At 34.6% G+C, this 20,107-nt stretch overlaps 1 protein-coding gene and 1 pseudogene across 1 annotated transcript in view; one reads left to right on the top strand and one right to left on the bottom strand.

The window, feature by feature from the left end:
- The window catches only part of LOC107574581 (uncharacterized), a 6,238-nt gene extending 2,247 nt beyond the window's left edge, over positions 1-3,991 (bottom strand). The window contains exons 1-5 of the mRNA XM_016261027.1: positions 3,943-3,991; positions 3,511-3,822; positions 1,850-2,155; positions 1,609-1,737; positions 1,447-1,496 (exon numbers count right to left, since the gene is read on the bottom strand). Coding sequence (XP_016116513.1) covers positions 1,447-1,496; positions 1,609-1,737; positions 1,850-2,155; positions 3,511-3,822; positions 3,943-3,991 — 846 coding nt within the window. The remainder of the gene's footprint in view (positions 1-1,446; positions 1,497-1,608; positions 1,738-1,849; positions 2,156-3,510; positions 3,823-3,942) is intronic.
- Positions 3,992-6,735: 2,744 nt separating this feature from the next.
- Positions 6,736-10,564, top strand: LOC107574582 (uncharacterized; annotated as a pseudogene).
- The last annotated feature ends 9,543 nt before the right edge of the window (positions 10,565-20,107 follow it).

Genomic DNA, 20,107 nt, shown 5'->3' with positions numbered 1-20,107 from the left:
AAAAAAAAAAAAAAAAAAAAAAAAAGAATCCATCTAGGTATCTGATTTATACTAGGGTGACCATATGTCCTCTTTTCGGACCTAAAAAAAATGCGTCCGGCCGGGATTTCTATATCGCCCAAAATGTCCGGGATTCGGCTTTTGCATTCTATAGTCGCCATTCATTGTGTGCGTTTTTGTATTAGAGCCCTGCCCTGTTTTCTTAATCCCGCTCCCGCTGAATTTCTGACCATTATCGCCCGCTACCCTGATTTTTGTGTCCAGTGCTCCTGCAATCATTGTAATATTGCATACAATTTTCATGCATTAAAATGCAGAGTATTTTAATATCTTTAAAATCAGCTATTTGTCAATGAGCTCAGGATCTGTTGAGCAGCAAATCCTCCAGCATGATCTGTCAGCCATCTCTCCTCTCAACCCGTGATCAGTCAAATCTGACTTATTTTTTTTTTCACGGAATTGGGCTACTTTTAAACTGTTGCCATGGCTTGATTTTCCCTTGTGGGTTAAAGGTTTGAAATGTTGCATAAATTACATTTGACTGAAATGCTTGTATTGAAACATTTTGCATTCTACCTATGATAAAACTGTGCTAGATGTTAAGTTTTGTGAAGGAGGGCCACTAGTAGGTTGAGAGCTGACGCTGCGTGCTTCGCTCCCAAGCAGACAAGCAAGCAAGCCCCTAACCTTAAGGGAACGTTCTATTTACGTTAAGAAAACTTTCCTGGCTAACCAACAGGGAACGTTCTTGGGAACGTTCTGGGAACAAACAATTGTTAGCTGGGTGGTTTCTGCGCTGATGACAACTAATTTATTTACTTTATATCTTCAAGACTTAAGTCCTCATATGCACATCACTGCCTGTTACTGTATTTGGGTGCCTAGTTGCAAAACTTAATTGTAAACTTTTCAGATCATGATTATGTTTTAACTGACTGAAGTTATGATTACTGACTTTATATATTTGAATGTGTATTTTCATCCCGGCCTGGGACGATAGACTTGATATCATTACGTCATCACGAATGACGTCATTACGTTAGGGCGTAAAATAACCAATGCACCGTTTTTTTTAACCGGTTCATTGAAACGACTGTCCGAAAGAACAGGTTATATATGTGAAATATGTCTATATATAATGAAAGTGATTAATGGTGACTGAGGCTGCCATACTGGCTAAAAGAAATCATGCGGTTTACTGTGAGTAAACTAAGATTTATTTTTTATTTTTTTTGATGAACTAATCATTAAATTAGTGTGTGGTAATAGGTTTGTGCTAAATTAATTTATAGGTCTGCAAAACAGACACTGTATGTTAGTGTTTAGACATGTTCAAACATACACTTAATGTAATAGCATAAAAGCATGTTTTTTTTTTCCCTACTGAAGAGCTAGCTTCAATCAGCCTGACTTGACTGCAACAACTTCTTGCACCACATATCTTACCATGTTTTGTGCTGTTGGTTTACACAATGCTGAATCACTTCTGGTCTCGGCTGCGTTAACAAGAATCATAGATGGGTTAAAACAACAAAGCTTTCAATATTATACCAAAATTTGTGCCTTGAAAAGGTAAATATTTAGACACTAATTGCTTTCTGTACTGACTGTTTTTTCTATATGTCTTGCAAATGCAGAAGATCACGACTGCAGCTACAATCAACAGAGATCCAACAGCAGCAGCAGAAATCAGCACTATGTACAATAAAGGTAGGTCCTGATCTGTAATGGACAATTCTGTAATGGACAAAATGAGTTGTTAATGTGAGTGAATCTGTTTATCTGATTTACAACAAATATGAAACATAAACACTATATAACAGGTAAATCAGTATTAATATCACCATACCTGAACATGTGTGACAGAGTTGACCGATGTCCAGATGTTGAGTCTGGTTAGTGAATGAATTGTTGAGCACACAGCTGTAGGTGTTGTTATCCTGATATTCCACCTCCAGAGGTAGAGAGAGACTGATGCTGAGATCAGACACACTGATGCTGGACAATAAACTGTTTCCTTTGTACCAGGAGAGAGTCACATGACTCACATTCACCACTGAACACACCAATGAACAATATGATGATGATGATGATGATGACGATGATGAAGAACACTGTGAAGAGTTACTACTGATGACAGGAACAGGTAGGCGAGCTAAAAACATGAGAGAATCAACAGATCAACCAATCTTTTTTCGGTTTAGTGTGTTGACGATCAGTGAGAGTCATATCAAACTATAAAATGATTAAGTTATATAATATATAGTTAAAGGAATATTCTGGTTTCAGCAGCAGTTAAGCTAAATTGACAGCGTTTGTGGCATAAAGTTGATCACCACAAAAATAATTAGCATGTCACTATTAAAAAAAAAAATAATAATAAATCTGTTACAGTGAGATATCCTTACAATGGAAGACAATAGGGTCAGTCCATGGATGTTAAAATACTGTTACAGTAATGACGCAATACATAAACAATATGAGTGTTAACATGAGTTGTGTAAATAAAAAACACAAAAATAGTTACCCATTGTTATAACTTTGAGACTGTAGCTCCTTAAACCCTAAATTAATTAATTAATTTATTTATTTATTTATTTGTTTTGTTTGTTTGTTTGTGATGACCATCATGACACAAATGCCATTGATCTGAACATAGGGCTGGGCGATATGGCCAAAAATCATATTTTGGTATTATTTGGCTGAACTGTGATATATGTCATATATCTCTGTATTTTCTACATTTTCCTTTTTCCTTTTTTTTTTACTTCCAGCCCAATGTTGTCCAATGAAACAATGCTCATATTAAAGGCTATGAAAACAAATAGTGTGAATGTAACCATATAGGCTCTGCTATTATGTGCAAAAAAAGGGTTGAAATCACATTACATACTACATTGCAACATTACAATCTAAAAACAAAAATAATGCTTTTTAAAACAGAAGATAAATTCGCTAAACTAAAAATGAAAATAAAAACAACAGATTGATTGCATTATATTTTGATCACCCGATTAAAATATACGTTTACAATTACTGCTATCATAAAAATACACTTATTTGTTGGTTTAAAACACTATGGCACATTTACTGTCCGACAACAAATATTTTAGCAAACACATCTCAAACGCATTATTCAGTGCAAGTAGCCTGTCTGTCAGCAGCACATGTATCTGTAAGAGCATCTGACAGAGCAAGCCACGTTAAACTAGACGTGTTAACTATATCTTACCAGTTATTATAAAGCCTTAATGTAAAGCTTGTCTCATGTTTAGGATTAATTGGATTATGCATTTTCCCCACAGCAGCTCACTCTGTATCCTTCGCTACTTTTCAGATGCGCTCGTATCAAACTACTGTATATCCATATCAATGTCATTCCCTCATACCATATTGTTTATAAAAAAATATATTGCCACATTGTATAAACTCAATATAAACCCAGCCCTAACTGAATTTTCATTTAATAAAATAAGGATATGTGAATGTTTGGACAAATGATATACTCACCATAGACAGAAACACTGAACGTTTTTGATGTCAGTATTGCTCCACTTATCTTTACTTCATAGAGTCCAGCATGTTGAGTTGTGATGTTTGTGATGGTCAGAGATCCAGTTTGTTTGTCCAGCTTCAGTCTGTCTCTGAATCTCCCATCAAGAACATCAGATATGTTGAAGATTTGCTTTTTTTTGTTCTTAGCTATGAGAGACTTGTTAACTCCAAATTGCCACACTATGTCGTCATCTTCATGTATTTGATATTCAGTGTTTAGAGTGACAGAATCTCCCTCCATCACTGACACTGACTCACTAAACACACCTGATGAACAAACATACTGTGATATAGATAGATAGATAGATAGATAGATAGATAGATAGATAGATAGATAGATAGATAGATAGATAGATAGATAGATAGATAGATAGATAGATAGCTTACCAATCAGATGCCACCAGCACAAACAGAACAGGACAATCACGTGAAACATTTCTGTGAAAAAAGGCTAAAGACAATGTACTCTCACCTATTGTCACGGTTCATGGGTCCGGACGGTCTTTCTGTGTCTTGTCATGTGGTTGTATGTGCGTACGTCATTCATTAGTGTTTGCAGCTGGCGCTCAATTAGAGCGCGCCAGCTGCAACTCGTTAACGAGTCCTATATAGGGCACTCTGTTCAATGTGTGTTTGTCGGTTCGTTATCCTCATGTTCCTGTCTCCTTGTCAGTCTCTGTTTCCAGTTCTCGCTCAGTCAGGGTACAGATCTTCAGCCTTCTCCTTGGTTTGGTCAAACGCAGTGGAGGAAGGGATTTCTCTGTGGAGCTCTGATTCGGACCTGGACCCGAGGATTATCTTTGTTGTCTCCGTTGTTTGTGATTACAAATAAACCTTACCTTTTGCACTCGCACTTGGATCCTGACTCTTCTCTGCCGTGACACCTATATTGAGATGAGTACTGACAGCCAATGTTTTAGCGAGCTATTACCACTGCATGTGGTAATGAATAACCTTTTGCAGAGTAGTGTAGAGCGTTTGAAAAGCCACGTGGACTATTTTTTTTTCTTTATGGTGCGGATATACACTGCTCAAAAAACACTTAATCGTCACAGTGTAACACCAAGTCAATTAAACTTCTGGGATATCAGTTTGTCCAATTAGGAAACATAAGTGATTGTGAAATAGATTAACACGCTTTGGTGCAAATGAAAGTGACAGCAGGTGCACTGGAGAGACAACAGCAAGGCTGTAAACTGTTGTCACAAAATTATATACATTTTTCAAAGCCACTTTATGTAGAAGGGGAGGAATTGTAGATTTTGGAAGTTGCCCCATTTTCAGACAGCATACACCATTTTCCAAAATTAGCTCTCTAACTATGTTAAACATGACCAATTAGATCAATAAATCAATTATTTATCATTTTTGATTGGAAAATAACAATATATAGTTGTTATCCTCTGCCATCTCAGATTGTGACTTTCTGCAGTGCATCTTCTGAGTCAAAATGAAAGCCGGCATGGTTGGTTTTCTGTAGAGTTGTGGTTTGAGTGCAAACAGCTTGTAGGTGAGAGGGGAATTCAGTGTGTGTGAGTTTAGTTTGTAGGTAAAGAGCTAATGCCCTCACAAAACAGCTTTAGAGTCAGATAAGTGTTGAATTCGTTGAAGTTGAAGTGCTAAATCCGTCAAAAACAGTCAAATCAGAGTCCCAGGTCAAACTAGATTTTTCATTGCATTTATTGTACCCTCTGGCTCTGCCTGCTGCAGTAGCCACGCCCTAAACTCACGCTATTGGTTGCGCTAAAGAGAGACTGACAGATCTGAGCAGATTGCTCTCAGTCTTTTAATGATGTCTGGGAGGCTCGGTGTTCACACTTTTGAGGGAGATAAACTCATGAATGGCAAACTTGTCAATTAAGTTAAGAAAAAGTATTTTACCATAAAAAACGTATACTTCACCATTAAGAAATTAACATTACCAATATGGGTTGTAAACTAACTGAATGAAGTCTCTACTGCTACTGTATCTTTATTATGACTTATAACTATATCCTGGAATTTTGTCTGGTCCACCTTTCTTCATGTTTTGGACAATGACTCGTAACGATTCTTATTGACTGCTTGTGTCAGGTCAGGTGGTTTGTAAACACTTCTCAAAGCCATCTTTACTCCTCTAGATAGAAATGTCTCCAAAGGGCAAAGTAGTTGTAATGCTTCTCATTGGAGTCATCTCATGGAATACATATGTTTTTGCCTTTATATTTGAACAACAACAACCTCTCTCTGTCATTTACTGGGACCTGTAACATTTTTATTTGTGTATATAAATATATATATTTTTTTATGTTTGTATTTTTCTATTATGCAATTTTATTTGTTTGCTTTGTTTGAGTGAGTGTGGAGTGATATTTCTATAGGTTAAACACTTGAAGAAATGTCACTCAATTTCTTCAAGTGTTTTACCTTTTGAAATTGTGTTTGGTCTATTCACCTCGTTCGAACTGTTTTAGAGGCACAGTAAGTTCCTGGTTGTTTTCCAGTGATATTTTTTATAGCCATGACCTTAAAATACATATTTATATAAATAAAAGAAATATGCTTATTGCACTCAGACTGTAGTTAGATCATCTAGGTGCACTAGACTTAAGATGCTCTTCTCATTTTTTTTTTTTTTTCTCTGGACTCTTCTCATGGTTTTTCCCTTTCTTCTTCACCTGAGCTATGCCTTCCTGAGCAACTGGCTAAAGGTCATTAAGACAGAATAATTTAATGTAATATTACCTAATTATGTGTTTTATTTCCTCAAAACTGCTCTTGCATTACTCGGGCTACATGATATGTTGACTCTATTTTTCTTATGTTTAACTTGTTTTATTATTAACATACAGTATAACTAAAATGATAAACTATTATTTAAAACCACCTTACTCAACAGTAGTCTTCAGATTATTTAATAAACTCCAGACTGGTGGCTAGAAATAAGCAATGTAATATACTAATGCAATAATAGTCTGTACTGTATGTATACGATATAAAATAAAAGGAACACGGCCAAAAACGTTTTGCATATGCATATTAGAAAAGAACGATCACTATGTCATCGCTCTCCGCAAGGAGACTTGCAGGTTGTTAGTTTAACTTTTTTTCTATTGAAATAACTGCATCGCCATCTAAGCAGACGAACAGAATGCATTTATGAATCAGAATCTGCATTCGTGAGGGGAAAATATACTGAAAATGCAGTTTCTCTTTAATTTGCTTGCAGTGACCTTGATTTTTCTCGACAATGGTAAGACCTTTATTTGATCCTATCTCTTTTTCGCATTGATTTCTGTGTCAAGAAAGACACAGATTTAAACACTGCATTAAGCGGTAGTCGCTGTAGAGACGATTATAGTGTGACAGCAGCGCGCACGGTCACATATTTCGATGGTTAACACCTGTTAACGACAAAAAGACGTACAAATGGCTTCGTTTTTTTTTCAAATTTTTTTTTTTTTTTAATTCAATGCTTTGAACAACAACAATGAGGCATTCATAACTGTGAGATTTGCATATGACGACTGAGATTACACTCAATTTTCATTCACACTCTGTACACCATATCTAGTGGCGCAAAAACAGGATATGCAGGCTATATGCGGTGGTCGCCGCACATAAGGGGGCGCCATTTTTCCGAAATTATTCTGTGAAAATCTTCTTTAATAAAACGTTATAAATAATCTAAAGCTTAGTTGTTAAAAAATAATGTAATGACATTTTTTTATTTTGCGGTTTTAAACGAGTTCAAAAAATTTATTTATTATAAACTTATTAAGACGCGGAACGGCCGTATCTCTTTATGACCACAATAAACGAGGCTTTTCAGACGCGCACTTCAGCTTGCCCTCAGCACCAGACCAGGCATGAGTCAAACAAGCGCGGAAAAGGTACAGGTGCCAAATGAGCTTCAGTAGAACAACAGTGAACTGCGGTCTGATGAGATGGTGTTATATGTCAGTAAAACAAACTTCCCTGTTCTGTCAGACGTTTACTGTGCTCACAGGCGCACGCTCTATATCACTTCATCATAAATAACCCGTACAAGAAACTTCGAACATGGTCATGAAATTACCAAAATGGCGATTAAAGCTGCAAAACTGTGCATGCATGTATGAAATAAGCTGCCATTCGAGATCGCAGTAGGGCGCAAGATGATAAGTACTTTTTTATTTGTAATTTAATGCACAAGTAAATGTGAGCACAGTGTGAAAAGAACTATATTCCAGAGTGGAATTGGTAAATGAGACAGTAAATGGTCCTCTGCAGCTATCTAGTGGTCATAGTGGGAATCATGACATTCATTTTAATAGAATTTGTTTTTCTACCAGGTAAAATCTAGGCAGAAGTCTTCCACTTGGCATGGTAAATTTTCGATGAATTATCTCTATAAGTAAAAATGAAAAAATACAGATATTCTTTAAAGTAAATTTTACTGACGTGTTCTCATTTTATAAAAAAATGTGCAAAATATGAATAACTTTGCGGCAAATGAATAATATGTATATTGAATGTATACATTCAAATTACCTAACTAGTGAGCAATATTACATGTGTTTGAAAATAGAAATGAATAAAAAAAATGTGTTCTACTGTCTGGGGTCTGCCATCAGGAGTTGTCGTGTGACACACTAAAATTATTATTTTTTTTTTACTTTTCACTTTTTTCCCTATGGTATTGAAAACGGGGTAAGGGTGTTCAAACGTTTGTCACTTTTTTCACTCCTGATGAGTTTGTATCCTTCCATGCACAAGCTAGTAAATGGGCTTTTTGTCATTGACTTACAGAAAGTTTTCTGTGGGAGTTAGCGTTAGAGGCTTCTAGAAAGCAGAGGGGCGCCAACACTGATCTTGCATACCCTTCGGCAAATGTGCAGTTGTGCCCCTGACCATATCATAAATAAATAAATAAATAAATAATGGCATCCTTAAATGATCACACGGTTGTGTTTCCCAAAAAGCATTGTAAGCCTAAGTACATCGTAGATCCATTGGAACCAATGGAGGTACGATCAACTTAGGCTTACAATGCTTTTGATTGATTTTGATTGTCGACTGATTTGATATAAAAATGTAACATGTTATTTATGTGTAATGCCTACTCATCTGTATAAAATGTATTATGAGTCTATGAACATTTTTACTTTTGCAACATATAGGCCTATAATATGTACAAAGGGGGACAAAATCTAAATCACACTGTAAAATCCAATAGTTTACCTTACTTAAATTTAATTAGTAATCTTTACTTAGTTGTTATACTTACTAGGTTTTATTAAGTTACATCTGTGGACTGTGTGATAAGATCATCTATGAGTCTTATGTATGTTTGTCTGATGAGAGAATGTGTGAATAAATGATGTTTTTCTGCTGTTTATTTTCATGTTACATTATAAATCCAGGCATATATTTATGTACTCATAATCAGTATGATCTGTAGAAAAACATTTTCACAGCAATATTTAATATTTTTGTTTAGCTTATGTTAACTTTCTTCTTCAGGTGCTTCAGGTGTTGATACAGTGTCAGTGTCAGTGTCAGTGATGGAGGGAGATTCAGTCACTCTATACACTGGTGTTAAAACAAACCAGCAAGAAAACATTAAATGGTATTTAACTAACGCTCGCATTGCTCAGATCACTGGAGATCTCAGTTTTATCTGCACAGATGTTCAGTGTAATGAAGGCACTGAGAGATTCAGAGACAGACTGAAGCTGGACAATCAGACTGGATCTCTGACCATCATAAATATCACTATCACAGACTCTGGAGTTTATAAACTACTGATCAACAGCAGCAGTGAAACGATCTTCGGTGTTACTATCAATGGTGAGTCATACAATGTATATATGTTTGTCTTTTTACAGTGATATTCAATGTTATTTTCTTTACATGAAGCTAGCCTATATTAATTCACATTCAGTATTCTCTTTGCAAACTTGTTGCTTAAGTGCAGTTTGTAGAATTATCTCAGTTTACATTATAAAAAGGTTTGCTTTAAAACTAAATTTTAATTGTCAAACAGTTATTCATTTTTCACTAGTAGCCGCAGTTGAGCTAAGATGGAGATGACAGTGTATAATCACGCCAACACTGATCAGCTGATTATCTGTTTAAATAAGGATTTGATATAAAATAAGTATGTAAAATGTGTTTGAGCACATTATTTTCTTTCTGGATTAAAAGTCAAGAAAGGGCTTGTGCAATCACATTCATGTTGACGTTTCTTTCATGTTGTAGCTCTTTCGTTTTCCATCTCCAAAAAGATCCTCCAGCAGCTGTTGGTTTGTGTTTCAGGTGTTTCTGCTGCTGAACGAAAGTCAGTGATGGAAGGAAAATCTGTTACTTTAGATAATGGGGGGGAAAAAACCCAAATGGTTTGATAATATGGTATTTTAATGACACTCTCATTGCTGAAATCACTGGAGATGAGAGTAAGATCTGTACAGATGATCAGTGTGATGAGAGATTCAGAGACAGACTGAAGCTGGATCATCAGACTGGATCTCTGACCATCACAGACACCAGAACCACAGACTCTGGAGATTATAAACTACTGATCACCATCAGCGACAGAAGCTTCAGTATCACCAGAGTGAAGAGATTCAATGTAACTGTCACTGGTGAGTATATAATTCAGGTATTCAATTCATTCTTCTTTGAGGAGTTTTGAAAGTTCAGTATATTTGAATCAAGTTCACAGAGTGATTTTGTTTTTACCTCTTTTGCTAAAAACAACAAAAGATGCAATTTATTAGTGAATCCAATTTACAACTGATGACCAAAGTAGAAAATATCAGTCGAAGATATTGTTCGATGGATTATTGTCATTCATTCTCTGGTAATAATGACTGTTTTTAGCTGTTCCAGATTCAGATCGGTCTTCAGCTGCTGTAGCAGGAATAGTTGTTGCTGTTGTTCTGCTGGTGGCTGCTGTAGCTGCTGGTGTGTTTTACTGTCCCCGCAGGAGCCATACAGCAGTACCACCGAATGTAAGTATTACCTACAGCTGATTTAACAAGATAAATAAGATTTACTGTGAAAAAAGTTTATTATATATATATATATACAGTATATATAATGTAATTATAAAACACAGGGTGTAAAATATATGTAAACTATGAACTGTCATCTTCATATTTTTAATACAACAGAAGCAGATATTCACTGAGGCAGTGTCAGAACAATCAAAAACACAAGTAACCAAAATAAATGAAATAACAATTAATATAAAAACTGCAACTTGTTTCAGAAAGCAAGTGTCTCATTGGAAAACACCAATAGAAAACAGTTCAAGAATTTTAGATGAGGTATTGGAATTATTAAAACTTCTTATTAATACTTCAATTTTGTATTACTGAAGTACATTTACGAAATATACATTTAAGAAATGAAAACCTCTGTATGAGCAACAGGAAAAACACAATTGTGACTCTTTAGTATTTTTGTGTGTGTGTCTGAAACATCAGTTCTCCTTGTTACTTTTACCTTTTGTGAATTTTTTTCCTTACAGGAGAATGAGATTCTTTAAATGAACTTAACCAGAACGGGGCTGATGAAGCTGTCTCATAAGCCTCATGATCCTTGTCAGCCTTGTGAGTCTCATGAGGCTGGCGAGGCTGCCATTACAACAATGTAATATCGTTTATAATTTTGATGCTTTTTATTGAATGAAACACTAAGGAGAATTAAGAAATGATGGAGAGAAGAAGATTAGCTGAAACTTGCTTCAGAGTAATTGTCATGATTAGGGATATGCACTACAACTAACTTCACAGATGATTACACATACATTTTTAACTGACTGGTTGGCTAGTCTAAAAGTAAGAAAAGCTTAGAAGACAGTCCAAAACATTGCATGTATATTCGATCCATTTGAAATATGTAAACTACGAATCAAAAAGTCAAGTAATTCCAGCTACCTCATTAACTGAATTGTTATTATTTTCCATCAAACCATTACAATTTACAGCACTGACGGCAACAAAAGCAGCAGATGGGACAAATGCCCCATTTCCACAAATGCCTCACCAAGACGGGCATATAGAGTACTTAGAATATACAAATACTAAGTATATTACACGAGTTTCACAATTTGAGTTGAATTACTGAAATAAATGAACTTTTCCACGGCATTCTAATTTATTGAGATGCACCTGTATACCCCACTGGCAGATACCTTGCCTTGTTCTAAGCTTAAATTCTTCAGTAAGCACAACTTAATATCTAAAGTAAATTTGCTTCTCAAGGTAAGACATTTTTTTGCAGAGTATGAAGAGGATTTTACTTCTCATACACAGACTCGTACTGGAGGACACAAGTGCTATTAACAGTTTACACTACTCATACTTTAGATGTTATTTAGATGTTTTACTGGTATTGTTGCAATTATTGGAAAATACTTTTATCAGTATATTGGCTAACGTTTATGATTTAACTACTAACACTAACCCTGAGTCATCCACCTTCATTAGAAACTATGCATAGCATGGCTCTTTATCTGTCCACCTACAGAGGAACCAAAACCAGCCTTAATAAGCTCAAAAATCCATATTTTAAAGTTAGTGAAACACTTTGCTGAGTATTTGTGATGTTCAGTGCCTGCGACTGGAAGCATACATGACACAGGCTGTGATAAATGTTGTTACTGTGGCGTTAAACTTGAAAAATACTTAATGTGATGTTTGTCAGAAGGAATAGTACAGCACAATTCATACAAATATGTGTATACTTGATAAAACAATGCTATGAAATTTTTGTAAGTCTTCATACATTTGATAGATATATTTTTATCTTCATTGTTGAAATGTGCAAAAATGAGTCGGTCCTCTTACCTGAAGTTGTGAACAAACATCTGTGGTGCTGATTTTTATTATTTGTATTACGAGGTGCTGATTGCTTATGTGATTTTATTAAGAGGTGCTGATTATTATTATTAATATTATTATTTTATTAAGAGGTAGAATAAGATTTATAAAAACATTTTTTTAAAGAGGTGCTGTATAGTTCTTTGATTCTTCTCTTGCTCCCTTGTTCCAATTTTGGGATTTGTCTTTCATATGGTGCTCTTTATAAATACTGTATGTAATTGGCCTCAATAGAGATTAATTTAAATATTTTCGGGAAAGTAATGTACGTGTCAAAGCTAATATGCTAAACTCTTCTCTAAAGCCTGTACCACAAGATGAGTTTATGGGTAGTAGAGAAGTTGTATTGATGATTACAGACAGGTGTGCAAAACTCATCTTCATATTTCTCATCCTCATCTCTTTTGGTACATTTACTACTCCCTTTATTTATTTATTTATTTTTTAATTGCTCAACACATGTTACAATTTTGCTAGGCTAGCTGAATCTTGCACATGATATGCAGCTACAGACATGCATGAAGAAGTGAAGATCTCGGAGAGATTCTGAAGAATATACCATTAAAGTTCAATTAAATAAAAAAATAATGTACATTTTTAACATTAAGCTTACTTAAGATACAGTAAAAACAGACTGGTGCACCATGAGATGAGAGACAGTGAAAATATTCTCCTTCCTACAGTCTAATAATGCCAGATGGGGTAATTTTATTTTAACTTCAGGTGGACCTGTATGCAGTTCTAAAAAAAAAAAATTATATTGCTCAAATATAAATATAAAGATTTTTTTTTTGACAGAAAAAGACAGCAAAGACATGGTAAACAAATGATTAGCAAACTACTGTATTATGCAGCTCTTTGAGGCTCTATTTAGCTTGTCATCTAAACAGTACATTAATTATGCCTTCATCATAATGTACAGGCCAGCCTTCTTTACACCCCAATACAATATAACGAGTGGACTTCTTCCCTCTATATTGACAATGTGGGTGTCTCTGCCCACTTTGTAATTTACACGTGACCACAGGAAAAGGCTGGTTGCTCATAGACAGGTTCCTGTTATTCATCTGTGGAGTTCCTCCGTCACCACAAACTGTTTTAATATTATTTGTATTCGCTTGTATGAAGGTGTTGACTTCTTTGCAGCCATTTGCACTTTCAGAGACAGTGATTTTTCTGTTTTTGATTTCTCTGTCACAAGCATGCTCACTCACACGTGGACCAAAATGTTGATTGAGGAACTTTTGATAACGGGGCTTTATATCATCTGGTTGACCATAAGCAGTGAAAGAAGCAGCCAAGAGCAGCAGCAGAATCACAGCAGACTGATGAACCTCCATGACCTGGTGAACAACACAAACATCAAAATACCTTCTACTGGCATTTGACTTACTAAAGCAGTTTGATTGTGATTCGTTTAAGAAAATACGTTTTTGTACATTTTTGTAAGGTTCCAGTCCCTTTGTTTTTCTGTATTTGTGTTAAAGTGTATTCGTCTGTACTGTACGTCTGGACAAATTTCTTATACATCTTATACTTTCTCAGTAAAGTTTTAAAGTTCTTACCTTGTTCTGGGCAGATGAATATTTTGTTCTAACAGTTGTCTTCTTTTGCCTGGAGGCTTTGCAGTAATCAACAGCACCGTTGTGAACGATCCTGGGCAAACAGACAAAACTTGCTCCAATCACAGGAGTCAGTATCAATGGAGGTTTTATTGCAAACCTAAAGTGACCTTTAAACACTGGACAGTGCAAACATGACCTTGGCCATTTAACTGGTTGACGGGAATTACATTGCCCTTATTTGTTATTTGCAAATATTAAAAAAGGAAAACATGTATAATGTTTCAAATTGTAGCTTCTGCCACACCTGAGCTCCTTTTAGATTTTGAAATGATTTAAAATATCCTGTCATGATCCACACTAAGTGTAAAGTATCCACACTTCAGTATAAAAATGTACCCTCTAGCACTCTATATTCCATCTGATATTCCGTGTTTTTATTTATTTATTAAACAATCTTAAAAATCCCACTAACACTATTGTTCGCTATACTTTTTCAATTCTATTTGTTTACTTTTGAAATATTGTAAAAAAAATAATAATAACTTCACACTCTAACAATAATCTCTCTATTCTATTTCTATTCTATCTACTTTTTATTTTTTCTATTTATTTTTTTTTTAAATCCAGACTAACTGGAAATTGTCACAGCAGTTATATACTATTGCTCTTTTGTTGGTTTGATTGCTTCTGTCTTCGGCTGCCCTTATTTTTGAGTTGCTTTGGATAAAAGAGTCTGCTAAATGACTAAATGACCACTTGGAGAACCATTACCTCCAAATACACAAAAATGTTTTTCTTTATCTTCAAACAATTCATAAATCATGATTTATCAGATCTCAGTGTGTGGAGATCCTGCTTACCTCTGTTCACTTTATGATTGTATTTAACTGCAATGAAGTTTAGTTTAATCTGAGCAGAGAGCATGCTTGTTTGTTTGTTATGCCGTATCTGCTAAACCAGGGGTGGGCACTTCCAGTACTAAAGGACCATAGTCCTGCAGAGTTTAACTTCATCCCTAATCAAACACAAACCCTAAACACACAGAGACAGAGAATGTGCATGTTCATTTCGTTGTCATATTAATGGAAATAAACATGGCATGTCATGGTGTCTAAAACTCTTACAGTTTCTTTCAATTGCTAACATTCCTTTGTCAAATCTTTAGTCACATTTTTATAAAACTCTAAAAAAAAAACAATTAGCACAACATCCGTCTGTTGTGACCATACCATTAACACAATTCATGTTGTTTTCACCCAATATTCAGCCAATTAACATGTTTCTAAAATGCTTAAACTTTCTTTTTACACAAGCTTACCCCATACCAAAATCATGGATCATTCCTATCTTTTTTATAACACAGCATGACAGAAATGAAGACCTAATGCTCCAAACTTTACATATAGTGAAAAGCCTCTACTTCTGCAACACAAGAGCTGATAAGAATTATTTTAATTACTGATAATTGAGAAATAGCTAATTCAAATCTTAATTACAGTTTTTCTCGATTGCTAACACACAATTCATGAAACAATTCACAATTTTCTCACAACTATAAAAACAATCTCAAAACTACACACCAACTTGTGCAAACTTCAAACTTCACTTTAGTCAAAAACATGTCCTCTTTTGTCAGTCTCAAACTTTGGCCTCAGATGACACACAAACCTGTTAAATACAGACTATTTTCCTGCCTAGAGAACACTAGTGAGATCAATTCAAAACACTGTTACAAAAACCTCATTTTGGGAAAAAGGAATCCTTTTGCTAGTCAATGTCTGTTACAGTATACAACATAAATAGAGCAGTGTAGATACAGTAAATTTCAGCAATAAACTTTAAGAAAAGTTTGCTTTCATTACACTACTGTAAAGAGATCTTACAGATGAAAAGCACTAGAAGAGAAAAGTTCAAAGACCAAACAACTGAATATACAGTATGTCCTCTTTTGTCAGTCTCAAACTTTGGCCTCAGATGACACACAAACCTGTTAAATACAGACTATTTTCCTGCCTAGAGAACACTAGTGAGATCAATTCAAAACACTGTTACAAAAACCTCATTTTGGGAAAAAGGAATCCTTTTGCTAGTCAATGTCTGTTACAGTATACAACATAAATAGAGCAGTGTAGATACAGTAAATTTCAGCAATAAACTTTAAGAAAAGTTTGCTTTCATTACACTACTGTAAAGAGATCTTACAGATGAAAAGCACTAGAAGAGAAAAGTTCAAAGACCAAACAACTGAATATACAGTAAACACACATTGGAATATACGATCAGTTACTTTACAGAAATAAATAAATAATGAATACATTCATTCATTCATTCATTCAGCATCCTCTGCCAAATTGCATTACAGTATTGGTAGTATCCTTATTTGTTATAGCAGTTTATTAGTCTTCTGACAAAAGACTTCTCTGCCTCCCCTAGAAAGTCCTCTCTAAGTTCTGCAAAAGTTCTGAGTTAAAATTTTTGAGAAACATGTCTTTGTTTCAAGAACTGTATGAATGGTTTGGAAAATTTGGCCAAATGGATCATGTTTTGTGTGTTAGCAATTGAGAAAAACTGTAATAATTTAAAGTATTTCCATTGCATGGCCATGCACAATAAAAAGGCACTCTCTGGATTGGTTTTGTTTAAAACAATACAGAACAACACAGAGAAGCAGAAAAAGAAAGAAAATGTCTGGATGAGGGAGAGTTGGATAAGGAAAAGGACTGGTTGGACCAGGGAGAGGACAATGTAGACTAGGCAGAATAGTTGGACAAGGACTGTCTGGTTTGGTTGAGCCAGTCCCCCCTCCTCACAACCCCGCCAAGATCTTTACATCTCCACAGTGAGGAAAATCATGCACTTTTGGACCCCACACACCCAGCCCACTCTCTCCTCCAACTGTTGCCTTCTGGTCTTCGCTACAGAGCACTGACCACCAGAACATCCACACACAAGAATATTTTGTTTCCCCCCGCAGGCTATATTCAGCCTGAACAATTACTTATTTCATAACAATACACTGTCCATCATAACTGACACATTTATACATAAAAAAACGAAAACTTGTGTGCTGCACACTTGTAAATAACATATCTGTACATTCATTTAAAGGCATTAAAAAGCTTTTCATTAAAAGGCAAAGGCTGTATGTTTTTTTTTTTTTTAAATGATCACTGACAGCAATTTAATTTTTCCAATAAAGCCTTTACTGCAGCAATTCTGTCACTTTTCTTTTGCATTCAATAAAGTACTGATGACTCCTTCACAATGAGGTAGGGTACAATGGGGCTAAAGGCGCCCCGGGGTAAAAGGCGCCTTTGATATTATTTTCATCTAAACCATTAGATGGCACAAAAACGTGGCGTAGCACTTTCCAAAACATCCGCTTTTCAAGATGCACATGTATTTTTTTAGTGCTGTCAAACGATTAATCGAGATTAATCACATCCAAAATAAAAGTTTTTGTATACTCAATATTATGTGTGTGTACTGTGTATATTCACTATGTATATATAAAGACACACACATACAGTTTATATTTTCAAAATATTTACATGTATGTACATGTATATATTTATATTCATATAATTTATATTATATAAATATATTTAATATATAAACATTACATATTTTCTTAAATATATACATGCATATGTTTGTATTTATATATTCATAATGAATATACACAGTACACATACATATATTATGTGAACAAAAACTTTTATTTTGGATGCAATTAATCGCAATTAATCGTTTGACAGCACTAGTTTGATCCTTTATGCGATTGCGCGCAGCAGCGCAAAGTTGATTCTGTGCTTGATCTAATTTATTTATTTTTTTTAAATGTAGATTTAAGTAGCAAATGAGAATAGCTAAAATGAATGCATATGAGACAAATGTCTTCTTTATGATTTTCAGTTTTGTTTAAAATAATTAAAGCAACCGTTTTTAAATAATGAAATAATATGTAGAAATGATGGTATTTGGGGTAAAATGTGCCCCTGCTGTTGGGGCTAAAGGTGCACAGTAATTAACATGATATTAAATAGATGGCTGACTTTTCCATTTGTTGACATGACATGGTTAGATTCAGATGGTAAATATCATATATTATGTTGGGTGTCCATATTAGAGATAATCACCATGTTTAGAATGAAGCCATCATATTTAAAAACATGATATTAATCATATCATATAATAAAATATAATTTGTTATTACTACTGTAAATATATATTAAATTATTATTGGATCTCCTTCAATACTTTCAGAATCTTTACTTATTAAAACAATTTTGTTTTTGTATTTTAAAATGTATATATTTTATATTAGCATTTTAATGACAGTATATTTATTAAAAATAATAATTATTTTATATGTCAAAATAAGCAGAAAATAGTACAAACTTTGCTAAAGTGATTGTTTTGAAGAAGTATTAACTTAGACATCATTTAAAAAAAGCATTATTTTAGCTGAAGTATTTGTATCGATACCATGTGCCTTTTACCCCGTGCTGGTGGGCCTTTTACCCCACGTGTGGGGTAAAAGGCCCCTCTTGCTACCTCATACATTTATAAGATTTTTAAACAAAATAAACAACTTGAATTATTTATTTTCAAACAAAATCTGTTGCTCCATTAATGTTCAATACAACATATGTATTTTTTCTGCAATTATACATTTTAGGCGCAGTGAATGGCACATTTTTTCTTAAGGTGGACCTTTAGCCCTGTTGTACCGTACACATACTATCTAAAATTAATTCACACATTCACACACACAACAAATTAACAAGCTGACTGAATTATTATTATCATATTTTTTAATGGATCTCATATTGTATGTTCTATACAGGTCGAACTGAGACATGACAAGTAATGCAGTTTTTGTAATGCTATTAATTGTTATCATTTTGACAGTCTATGCACTATGATTGACTATATGCTCCTATTGGATAGAAAACCAGTGCCAATGTTTTGACCCAATGACTCGATTTTTAATCGGAATTTGAATTAACTGTTTAGCTAATTGTGTGATGTTGGTGTGTTGCTGTGTTAAGATTTTAGAAAAAGTACTTTAAGTATTGGTAAACGTTTATTAGCAATTGAAAAAAAAAAAAAAATGTAAGAAGGCCATCAGAATCCAGACACCAGGGTATTCATGTGACGGTCACCAAATTTGGTCAACATCATGCCAAAACATTGAAGGTACTACATTGTCAACAGAGTTTCTATATCTTGAACGGTTTCGCCATGGCAAGGCAATACATGTATGGCAAAAAAGAGAAACAGGAAATGTCTGATTTCTTCTGCACACATTTAGTGATTTAGATCGAACTTCAGCTGTATGTTTGCTCCTGGGGCTGATCACATGACTGCAGCTATGATTCACAGTCATAACACTACCAGCTGGCAGCAGGAATTGTTGAATTTACAACAGACTCTGAAAATAGTTCTCTTACATTTTCCTGGTTAGATGTCTGTGCGCACAGTGCATTGTTTTCCTTGAGTCTCCAGGTGTGGATAACACCGTAGTGCCTGGGTCCGTCATTGCTGCTGGCAGCAACTGCATATTTGTTGATATTATTAGTATTTAATCATTAACTATTATTCAAATAAAAATAAATTATGTGAGGTGGATAATATATATATATACTGTTGTTAATAAACTAACAATTGGTCCCTCTGTAAATTCTCTTTGCCGCCTGGAAAATTCTCAGTCCCTCAAAGTGTATAACGGCCGGGAAGCAAGAAAACACATTCAGTGGTATTCTCAATACTTTAATTTTATTCATAGAAACAAAGATATTATATAGGCATATGTCGAGGGGAGTTTCAACCCTTTAACCAATGAGGATATAGATGACATACATATATGATCTTGGCCAAGAACATGTGTTTATATAAAATAGCCACATGTACAGAAAAATATGGACATATTAGGAATAGACTTGGCGAAGGATGCTGAACTCTCTTCACAGTTCATCACGAACCCCTTTCACCTTGGAGTCCTAGCTTTCGTCTCCTTATTTGAGCATTTGAACTAAGAAAAGCTAATGCATACATGTGCGCATGCGTACCTCGAATATGAGTAAGAGATATTTAAAACATAATACAAGAGAGAGCAGATAGAGGAGGAGGGGG

Source organism: Sinocyclocheilus grahami, unplaced genomic scaffold, assembly GCF_001515645.1.
Source record: "Sinocyclocheilus grahami isolate Dianchi unplaced genomic scaffold, SAMN03320097.WGS_v1.1 scaffold2275.1, whole genome shotgun sequence".
Classification (NCBI taxonomy): Eukaryota; Metazoa; Chordata; class Actinopteri; order Cypriniformes; family Cyprinidae; genus Sinocyclocheilus; species Sinocyclocheilus grahami.
Note: the sequence above shows the minus strand (reverse complement) of the source record. Positions and strands in the feature narration are given on the sequence as shown.